We start from the raw sequence: 12,191 nt of genomic DNA on the forward strand, positions 1-12,191 counted from the left end.
AATACCCCAAATTCAATTCAGGATTTGACATAAATGCAAGACTTGGATTCTTTTCCCATAATTTTGCTAATTTACATATGCAAACTAGGGGTGAATTAGATCAAATCCTAAAATGTGGATTTGGTTCCCTACTAATGTTGCACACTGTCTAAAAATGCCTGAATGAATGAGAAATGCTGGAAAGCATTTTTACATATATAAAACTTAAAAATTGCCTTTTTGACAAGTAAACAGATGCAATGCAAAAAACACATACCCAATCTTTTTTTTCTCCTTTAACTCTGAGGATAGTCCAGCTTTGGTTTTTTTGCCTTCTTTCTCCTTGGGTTTCGATTTGCCTTTTCTACCTCGCTTCTCATCTTTTCCCTCAGAAGACACACTAGGGAAGTTCTCAGGACTCATGACGCGAGGAATGTTTCGCTCCCCTCTCTCTTTAGCTTTTGCAATTGCTTCAGAGATGATGCGGTTTGCTTTTTCTTGTTTACTCTCGGTGTCCACTTTCTTTTTGGGGCGTTTGTCAGATGCGGACCTCACCTTAATATTCGCCAGCCTCTGGAAGGCCCGAAAACCATCTGTTTTTTTGGAGGATGGAGGCTATAAAATGCAAAATATAGAATAGTAAATACAAGATGCTGTTTATGCAATTATTCTAGCAATTTTGGAAGACAAAACTGTGGTAAAACAAGATATAAAGATATATATAACACTGAAGTAAACTGTAAATCTGTGCTGTCCACCTGTTCACACCTCAAACAGACCGTAGGAGCAGTGCCAGCACCTGTCACTGTATGTACTGCCTGTGTGTATGGCACACCCAGGCAGCACAGGCCAGGCAGAAAATGGCGCACACACAGCAGCATAGGGTAGGCAGAGTATGGCACACACAGCAGGATAGGGCAGGCAGAGTATGGCACACACAGCAGAATAGCGCAGGCAGAGTATAGCACACACACACAGGATATTACATTAAAGGAATACTGTAATGGGAAAACATGTTTTTTTTTTTTCAAAAAAACATCAATTAATAAAACTTCACCAGCAGAATCCTGCACTGAAATCCATTTATTTAAAATCACAATCATTATATTATCATATATAATCATTATATTTAATTTTGAAATTTCACATGGGGCTAGCCATATTCCTTATTTTCCAAGGTGCCACAGCCATATGTCTTGTGCTTTGATAAACTTCACTCAAACTTGCAGCTCAGGACTTAAAGCGGACCAGTCACACAGGCTTAAAAAACTGTATAATAAAAGCCCATTTCAAATTAAAAAGGAAACCCAAACTCATTTTTTTATTAACACATCCAAACCCATTATAAAAGCATTTAAAAATCCCATATGTCAATCATATATTGCCTGCCCCGCCTCTATGCCTTAGGCATAGAGGTGGGGCAGAGAGTTACTTTCACTTTCAATTCAGAACTTCTTAGATGTTGTTGCTCTCCTCACATTCACCCTCTCTCCTCACCATCTAATTTTGTAACCAGTGCATGGACATGGGTATCAGGTCCCCCCATACTGGCACAGAAACAGAATGCAAAGTTTGCCTTAATAACAGTGTCCACAAAATGGTGCCTGCCTGCTTGTTGCAATTGTGAATTCCAAGACTGAAGAAAGTAAGATTAAAATAATTTATGTAGTGTAAATGAAGTTTATTTTGCTTGAAGAACACAACAGAAAACAATCTGGAATCATTTCTTAAGGTGACAGGTCCCCTTTAAGCGTGACTGATGTCAACATCCCTACCTGTTTTACTTAAAAGTGGTAAATATGAGAAAAGCACTCAATAGTAAAAATCCAAGTCACGACTCCTCCAGTTACACTGAGTAGGAGAAACAATAAGTTTTCTGAAAGCAGTTTTAATGTATAGCGCTGACTCCTTCCGAAAGCTCAGAATCAGGCCTAATGCACTGCCTCCACACCAATATTACAACTAATAAAAAATACATTTGATGTTTCCATTTTAAATGGTAGAGTGAAGTATTTGCTACGTAAACAGTGTAATTTATAAATAAAAAATACACCATAAAATCATGACAGAATCCCTGTTATTACATAATAACACATTAAGTTGTCAACTGTGTGCCTCCCAAAGTGTATGAGAATGGTGCTGAAACTATTGCAAACAGCAACTTGTATGCAATGGCACATGGGGAGATTTCTAGACTCTGGTAGCTCAATAGTTGGGGAACAGAACGCTCCAAATTGCGACTCCATTAAATCTGAACTGGAATGAACTAAAAAGGCCTGTTGCTCTTTTGCACAGGCAGTTGTAGCAGAGTGCCACAGACCCTTGTTCCACCTATGGCGACCGCAGGAACAAATGCAGCCCATGCTTCCTGATCGGACTGTACCCATTAAGGTGCATTTAAGCACCAAACACAGATGGAAAGCAACTTGATGCACTAATGATTGAGAGATGTGACATTGCTGCCCACACCTGGAGCTTGTGCCTTAAAAAAAAAAATTATAATAATATAGATTCCCCCAACTGGAGTGTGGTCAATATTAGCCTGCGCCTCTAGTAGGGAAAAACTTTTTTTTGTTGATAGGTACCCCATAAAGAAGAAAAGCTACTGAGGCAGTTTATTACCAATAGAGTAGCCATAACAGTGCAAGCTAGAACACTATATTTATTCTGCAGAACACTTTAAGATACTTGAGTAAACAGCCCTAGAAGCTCTCTCTGTTTATTAGCAGATGCCATTTTAGCTTGGGTCTGAAGTCACTTCCCTGCCTGGACGCTGATGCCTGGAACATCTCTCAGATCTACAGCAGGGATGGGAAAAGGGAGCAAGCTGTGCAGGATCATTCTGTGCCCTGAAAGGTTTGAGCTGAGGGAAATGATTTCATTTCCATTAAATGGGCTCTATGGGCCCTATCCAATTAAGATTAATTATATCTTAGTTGGGATCAAATACAAGTTACATTTTTATTTTTACAGAGAAAAAGGAAATCAATTTTAAAAATCTGAATTACTTGATTAAAATTGAGTCTATGGGAGACAGGCTTTCTGGATAATGGGTTTCCAGATAAGGGGTCCAATACCTGTATCCCATCCCTGTATAAAAAACACTTTACTTGTAAATAGACTGTTTGTCAGGCTATTAAAGCTAACTTCTCTTCTTGTACACGTACAGTAAAACCTCAATGTAGATACCCTGATTTTAATTCCCCCCCCCATTTTAAACAGTTTTTTGTGATCCCATCATTTTATAATGCATACTATATTTCCCTAATTTTACACCAGAAAAAAAGTAAAATGGGGGTTTTACTTTACCATACTAATTCAAAACTAATAAAATAGCAATATCTGATGATTTTCCTGCATTTCACATCAAGAGTCAAGTCCTGTTGTGCCATACCTAGGTCTTCTACAAACATTCAAGGGAAACCGTAATAGAAAATAATAAAAAAATGAACATGTTAGTAGTAGTAGTTATTAATACATTATATATATATATATATATATATATATATATATATATATATATATCAAAGAGGAGAGAAGCAGGCACTCACGTTTATATAGGATCAGAGATGCCTGGGTGCAGTATACAAAATTGTACAGAGGATAATTCCATGTTGTACCCACCACGTCCACTAATTGTCTACAGAATCTGACCTTATTTTGACCTCTATAACATAGTAATATTAGTTAGGTATTCTCTAATCTCTCCCTCTCTATAATATAGTGACATTAGTCTGATATCCTTTATCTGATTTTCCTCAAAGATTAAAAACACCTGAATTCGTTAGTAACAAAGTTACAAATATGAAGTTACAGATATTAACAACTTAAGTACAATTTTATCTTTATTTGTTACAATATCTCTGATTGATAAAAATCTCAATTTATGATACTTTGTTTCTATTTCTTCCTTTCCGGTATATCTCTCTGCTTTCGGCTCACCCACCTGCGCTGTAGGCAATGTACACTCCCATCCTTACATAGGACCATAGTCTTATTCTTTTAATACCCCCAGTAACCTGTAGTATGACATGTTTTTAATACATAATATGTGACATTTAATGGTGCGATTAATCAGAGGGGCCGTGCTTATAATTTCCCGGATGAACTGAGGTGACCACCAGCCCCGTGGATGCTGCTATGATAAATGACAGTCTACACGCATGACTGGGAGGCATACCCTACTCTGTGTGGGCTGCTATGAATAATGGCAGTATACGCATGATGTAGGTTCATTTCAATCATCCTGGCACGAAGATTACCCTGCATTGGGTCTCACGATCACTTTCCAGCCAAACCACCTGTGGGTGGTAAGATCGTGGAACACGGAGCCCCCGCTATAGCCAGCACCTGTCACTATATCCCCCGAGCAGGGAGGAGCTTCCTGTCTCATTACGATCGGCACAGATAACGTAAGGGTCACCATGGAAGCCCGCCTGCATAGTGGGGATTCTATAGGAGCCGATCAGGATCCAGTACCTGCCACTACTACTTCCCCCCAGAGTAAGTGACCTATTGGTCCCCCAGTCTGCCCTCACTAACTAGCCGCGTATGCATTGAGCGCTACAACGCGGCGGTTACCATAGTTACCCGTACAGATTACTCTCCGGGAGCCGCTGACGTTCTAACAATAGCGGCCATGTACTGTGCTAATCGGTAGTGCCTAATAACTCTAAGTCAGTAACGTATGTTGGCCCCTTGCACACTCATTATGAAAGCGCTATGGTGACACCGATTGAGTACAGCTTAATGGACTTAGGACGTTCTTGTAGGATGTGCGAGTGGGAGTTGCAGTTCAGCAATGACAGGTGGCTATCTCTGTTCTCTCTGCACTTATTCTTTACACTTAAACTGGATTTTTTCTAAACTATTATTATGTGTGTATATATGTTTGTATTTTGTGAATTATCCTAGATACATTTTTGATTGATTTTACACTAAGGGGGTGGGGAATCACGAATTACACTTACTTATGACGTCACTACAGAATTTTGGCGCCATTTTAGGTTTAAGAGTGGGTTTGTTGAAATGCTTGTGCACTTTGAGAAAGGCTGTGGACTCAGCCGAAACGTTAGTCTGTCACAATAAATACCTTTTATTTTTCACTAAGACCTGTGAGTGCGGCATCTATTTTTCAGCTATATATATATATATATATATATATATATATATATGTAATTGCTTAAAACTTTCATATTACTCTTTTTTTTGAGCAGAAGAAAGGCTGAACAAGAGAAGGTAGATAATCTTATAATCTTAATATAACCTATTATAAAATTTTACAAAATCATACCACTCACATTATGATATAGTCCCTAATTTCATGCCTACTACTATTATTCTACTTCTTCTGAACAAATTATAGCTTTAACAAAATAGCTGAAGTATTTTTAAAAGTAAGGAGTCAGGGTATCTTTAAAAGGAATATAGACCTTAAGAAACAGACCCTTCGGAGCCTAAGCGCCTAACAAGAGATTTGCTAAAATACCCACAACACAGCACTATGCCAGTCCTTGTGCTGCCTATATAATATGCAGATGTTAATACTAATAAGCAGAAAAAATGGTTACAATATTACATGGTAATCAAACAATATAACGTGTGACATTACACTATTTTCTCTAATAAGTGTATGTAACATTTTATGTAAATTTTATGTGAATATTTACAAAAGGAAGAAGAATGCCAAGGAAGAAATGCAACTTGGCATAAGCTGGACTTTACACCAAATTTTTTGATAAAATGCAAAACTTACGTTAATAAACTTTTAAAAGTTACAAGTCTTTTGTGCAATGTCACTAAGGAAATTTATTTATATGCACGTTTTATATACATGGCTACGTCACAATTTTCTAGTTTACAACTTCACTGGATTTTTCAAGGAGATCAGCAGTGTAAGAACTTATTATGCTTTGCAAACATATTAATCTCATACAGAAGAGTTAATTTCATACAACATTTGTTTTTCACCCATCCCAAATGCCCTTTCTAAAATATCAAATGACTGTTCTGTTACACTTATACTGGTATAGACACTTGCAATTTGCAAAAATTTCTAAAAATAATCTGAACAAGAACCTAAACACAATGAAAAAGCACTGTATATCCAATCTCAGGACTGACCATCTCTTTCTTAGTAACAAGTATATAAGTTCCATTCAAACATAACATGCATATTAACCATCACATCTCTATTAAATAGAATATGCATGTATTTTATATATACATTGTAACTTGTGTATTTAAGGATGTTCAGTAATTTACATATTAGATACAATGAGGTTACAACAGATGCAAGCTTCAAACACATCCTATCTGGTACACAGTTGCTAAGTCTCCTACCCTTTGACCAAGGGTGGTTGGAAATTTAATCCCCTTTGTCTCCAACTGCATTTTCCCAACTTCCATTGTCCAACCTGCCTCAGTTAAGTTAACTTAATGGTCACTGACCAATCAGAACTTGCAACATTAACTATGACCAATCTCTAGGTTAATAGCATGGGTTAAGTTTTAGAAGTGTGTTCCTGGAGTTCCTGGAGTGAGGACACAGATGCCTGACTCAATGGAAGGATGAGTATATGGGTGGCAGTGGGATTCTATGTAACATATCCACCTTTATAATTATCTTTCTAAATAGTAGTTATATACTGTATTTAGATTGAGTGTTGTTTTGTATTTTGTATGTTTGTTATTTCTGTAGATATGTGTCAATAGCTTTTGTTAATAAATGTATATTTTTGATTGAACTATCTCTTTTATTAAATAACCTTTATAACCAGGAATATTCATGTACATATGTATATAAGAATAAATATACATATTTACATAAATATATCCTTGGGCAACAATGCACACATTATAACATGGAGTGCAACAACCATGAATGTTGCTGTGGACATTTTAGTCCCATTCTGGACATGACTGATGTACTGTACAAATTACAAATGCAGTGGGTGTGTGCAGAAGAAATGCAGATGTTTGATGTACAGTAGTACATCAATCATGTCCAGGTCCAGAATGATAACACACAGATGTACGCAACAGAAAATGTAAACAAAGAAATATAAAACAGCACAAGTACTTTTCCCCCCACAAGTATACAAAATAAAAACATAAGTTGAAGAGAAGTACACCAATACATAGAAAATGTCCCACAAAAACACACTTGTAGCAATGTGTGTGCTGGAGCTTTATAAAGAAGGGATAATATAAACCTTTAACCAAATCAGTACAGCTAGAGTGCTTAAATAAAAATGCATTTCATAACAATATATGTTTTTTCTGCCTATGCACATATACCACATGCATTTGTGTCTGTAGCATACAGATATATGTAAATTAAATTCTCTACATACCAGTGTTGTGCATAGTGCAGCACTGCAACATAAAGCTTGTTAATTATTTCAATGCAGACTCCATAAACTACGCATGTTAAAGTACAAAGCATTCTTTTTTTGAACAAGACATGCATTCAAAGCAGCTCGATAAATCTCTTGGGATAAAAAAAAAGTCTTTTTTTTTTTTAACAAATATTCTCTCACCAGGTAACAAAATGCATCTATTCCAAACTAAAAAGTATCTGCAAGATTTCCTCTGGGAAAAGCCTATCCCTGCACATAAAAAGAAAATAGCCAGAATAAATCCTAATGTTCTTTCCCCTTTGACTCACCCATATTTACTCTCCTGTAGGTAGTGACGAGAGAAGCTGACAGCAGTATCCACACACATCCTGAGTCCCCAAGGAAGCAGGCGCAAGTGGGTCTTGCGGCAAGGATAGAAGCAGGAGGCTGTTCTGCCTTAGATACCACAGCTAAAGGCCCTGCAGCCTGAGACACAGAACTAAAGAAGGAGCCACTCGCTTAAGATGGCGATGGAGCAGGGCCAGTTATAAGAGGTTACACATCACCGTCAGCCACCCCCCTCCTCTCTCATTCAGTCTTTCACTTACCCTTCCTCTTGGCCTCTTTGCAGAAGACATTCTTGATCTCCAAGGATTTTTTTACTTGCAGTGCCCCCCCCCCACCACTACCACCAAACTAAACCTCCTCCACTACAGGGCAGCCTTCAAAAGCCAGACACTGACAGGATCTTGCTTCCTCCATTCAGGAGCAGCAACCTTATACCGCAACTATACATTGTGTATCCTGAACGTTATAATAATTTTTTTCTCCTGATGAAGCTAGGATAGGGGGTTGGGAAAGAGGAGGGAGTGAGGGGGATTCCACACTGTGGCTATGGATGGATTCACGAGCTCAGCACAGATACAACAACAAGAAAAAAAAAAATACAGAGAAGGAAAGCGATGGGGAAATGAATGCTCAGCAGCATAAAAACGCATCGGCATAAATATCAGAAAGGCTGTAAGGGAAAAAAATGTTACAAATAAATAAACATGCAAATACAGAGAGCTGCTGGTGATGAGCAGCCAGCAGAGGGAGCTGAGTAGCACTGCTTTATGTTTATAGTTTTTTTTTTTTTTTTTTAACATCATCACTGCCAGAGTTTTCCTTTACTATACACCAGAATTGTTCAAATACATATCAATTGGTCACAAAAAATAAACACCATACATGCCTATGGCATGGTATTTCAGGAATATTTCAGTTGCTCTGAGGTAGATAGTGAGTGAGCAATTAAACTTGACCATTAATGTACCTTATAATTTTAATGAAACTGGGTGAAACGATAACCAATTAAGGGCTCGTACTCACAAGCGTTTTTCTTGCATTCCCCTGCGTTCCACTGCAGGGGAGTGCAGGAAAGAACACATTCCATACTTGAGTATGTGCCAATACTCACGCAACATGATGTGTTACACCTGCGTTTGGTGCTTATTTGTGCCTCTGTGAGTACAGGCACATATAGAAGTATGGAATTTTGTTTGTTTCTGCACTCCCCTGTGGTGGAACACAGAAACAAACACTAGTAAGTATGTGCTCTAAGGTTCAAAATATTGCCCTAAATAAATATATGCATACTCTCTCGGATTCACCTCCCAATCTGGTCAGTATACCATATCTTAAAGCATTCTCTAACTATAAAGTATACCAGAGAAGGAGAACTAAATCCAATAAACACAAATGGCTAGAAATTATGTATTTTACAAACAAAGTATTGCGCCAAAATTTCTACAACAGTAACGATCAAGGCCTTAAAGGAACAGTAACACCAAAAAATGAAAGTGTATAAAATTAAGTAGAATATAGATTCTAGCAACTAGATATGTTGTGTAAATCTGAATGCAAAAGGTGCTGAACAAAAAGCTAAATAACTGAAAAATTACAGGACCAACTTCCTCAGAATATCACTTTCTACATTAAATAAGAAGTTCATTTAAAGGTGAACTTCCACTTCATAGTAAAAAACACAGAGATAGTAAGGAAACTACAAGAAAATAGGACAGTTTCTATAATTTAGAAGAGGAAAATTATTATTTGGTAATTTCCCTTAAATATAAAGCCCAATTAAATGTGAAGCTATTAAAAGCTGTGACCTCAAAAAGCCCTTTTTATATTAAAAGGACAGTATGACCTATTGTTTAACAATCTTGTGAGGAGTCTCTTGCACACTGAGCAGGAGCTAGTGGGGGGGGGGGAGGAGAACAGCACAAAGATGATGAGGAAAGTAAGCTGGGTGATCTAGTGTGGGGAAAGGAAAAGGTGAGGCTGCTCCAGGGTTTGTGCATCTCAACAGATTTGCCAGATTGTGTGAAGAAGATGCGAGCATGAACTCTGGATTGGTGGTTCTAGATGAAGTTGATCTCTCTAACAGCCGGGAGACCAGTTTCTCTAGTATAGGTGGGAAGGAGAGCAGAGTTAGGCCTAAACAGATTGGAGTAACAGGGGATTCAATCATTAGGAAAGTGAATCTAGGCTCTAAGATAAAGTCTTGGTGTAAGAAGGAAGGGTTTGGGTTCCTAGAGCACTGGGCTGACTTTTCTTTGGGGTACAATCTATAAAGCCTTGACAGGTTGCACCTCAATGGAAGGGGGTCCCCTGTGCTAGGGGAGAGAATGGCTAAGAGGCTGGAGGAGTGTTTAAACTAGGCAAGGGGGGGGCATTGTGGGTGAGCTAGAGGTTTATAGGAAAGCTAGTGTAGAGGGGGCAGTGGAATTAGCAAGGGGTCATGGGGGAGGAGTGAGGGGAGGCATACAGTATACCAGCTAAGGAACTTCCACTGTTACAAAGGAAACATCCTAATATTACTCTTAGATCTAACTCTCTGTTATCTAATGTAAATCTCAGATGGAGAAGTAGTAATCTCCGCTGCATGATGACTAATGCACAGAGCTTGTCAGGTAAATTAGGAGAGCTGGAATATATTGCATGTACTGAAAATTATGATTTCTTTGGTATCACTGAGACCTGGTGGGATGAAACATGCAACTGGGCTGGGAACTTAAATGGATACACTATTTTAAGGAGGGACAGAGGGATTAAAAAGGGTGGAGGGGAACCCAAACCATACAATCTTCCACCCACATATCTACGGAATAGCCAATTAGACTATGCCATCTATTGATGCTACCCCTCCTTATTGCGGTCACTCATATGCTATGTTTATATATATTTTACCTTTTCTTTCTTTACTTCCTTAATAAATTTTAAAAAAAAAAGGGTGGAGGGGTTTGTCTTTATGTTAAATCAGATTTTAAACCATTGGCTAAAGAAATTACCAGGGACAGTGTGAAATCCCTTTGGGTAGAGATTTCAGCAGGGCTAAAGGTTACAAAGAAAATTCATTGGTGCATGCTATAAACCACCCCGAGGTTCACAACTAGGTCAAGTTGTTATTATGGGGGACTTATCCAGACGTTGACTGGAGTAGCCAAGTAAGAAAAAACTAGAAGGTTTGTTAATATGCTAAATGACAACTTTTTATTTCAAGCCTACTAGGAATTAATCTATTTTGCACCTGGTGATATCTAAAAGACACTGGGGGTGGGTGAGCATTTAGGGAACAGTAATAACTAGAAAGGGAAGTTTGAGAACAAACTTCATGTTGGGTTGAAAAACATGAAGTCACTGAATGGGCTCTGCCCACTTTCTCTAACCTTGGACCACAGTTATACAGTAAAAACTACTGTGTAAAGTTTGAGGACCCTGGTTTTAATAGTGTCTGAATGGCAGCAAATTAAATTTCCCCACTGAAAGTCAACGACATCTGATTGGCAGTTGGTGGCTCCACCTCCTTTTTCTAACCTGGAACTGCAGTTACCCAGTAACTAACTCTGCGAAGTTTAGGGACCCTATGATTAATAGTTAAAGACAAACAGTGGGCACCCTGGCATAAATAGTTTGAGAATGGCAGCATTTTAAATTTAAACCAATAAAATTCAATGGATGAAATCTGATTGGCTGTTAGTGGCCCAACCCACTTTTCCTATTTTTGAACTGCAGTCCCCCAGTGACCAACTTTGCAAATTTTGGGGACTCAGGCATAAAGATTGTGAGACTGACAGCATTTTACACTTCACCATTGAAAGTAAATAGGTGAAATGTTATTGACTGTTGGTGGCTCTGCCCACTTTTTTCCAACTTTGAATGGCAAATACCCAGTGACAAACTCTGGAAACTTTAACAACCCTGGAATTAATATTTAAATAATGGCATCAGTTTAAATATAAACCAATGAAATCTAATGGGTGGAAATGGATTGGCTGTTGGTGGATCCTCCCACTTGTTTGGGAACCCTGACATAAATAGTGTGAGCAAAGCAACATTTTAAATATAAACCAAAAAAAATCAATAGGTGAAGTCTGATTGGCTGTTGGTGGCTCCACCCACTTTTTAAAACCTAAAAATGCAGTTCCCTAGTGACCCTGATGTTATTACTGTGAGAATGGCAGCAGGTTGAATTTCCCATTGAAAATCAATAGGTAAAATCTTATTGGCTGTTGTTGGCTCCACCCACTTTTTCTAACTCTGAACTGCAGTTACCTGGTGACTAGCTCTGCAAAGTTTGGAGACCTTAGTATTAATATTTAAAGAATGGCCGCAGTTTAAATTTAAAATTTGAAGTCTATAGGTGAAATCTAATTGGTTGTTGTTGGCCCCACCCACTTTTCTAAACTTAGAACATAGTCCCCTAGTGACAAACTGTGCAAAGTTTGGGGACCCTGACATTAAACATGTGAAAATGGCAGCAGTTGAAATTTTCCCACTGAAAACAATGAAAGAAATGTGATTGGCTTTTGGCGGCCCCGCCCACTT

The 12,191-nt window shown here is 38.2% G+C and overlaps 1 protein-coding gene across 8 annotated transcripts in view; it reads right to left on the bottom strand.

Moving 5' to 3' along the window:
• The window catches only part of chd9 (chromodomain helicase DNA binding protein 9), a 144,555-nt gene that overhangs the window by 97,931 nt on the left and 34,433 nt on the right, over positions 1–12,191 (bottom strand). For all 8 annotated transcript variants that reach the window (XM_031900162.1, XM_031900163.1, XM_031900161.1 and 5 more), the window contains exon 3: positions 257–594. In XM_031900162.1, the coding sequence (XP_031756022.1) occupies positions 257–594 (338 nt within the window). The remainder of the gene's footprint in view (positions 1–256; positions 595–12,191) is intronic.

This window comes from Xenopus tropicalis, chromosome 4 (genome assembly GCF_000004195.4).
Source record: "Xenopus tropicalis strain Nigerian chromosome 4, UCB_Xtro_10.0, whole genome shotgun sequence".
In the NCBI taxonomy this organism is placed as follows: Eukaryota; Metazoa; Chordata; class Amphibia; order Anura; family Pipidae; genus Xenopus; species Xenopus tropicalis.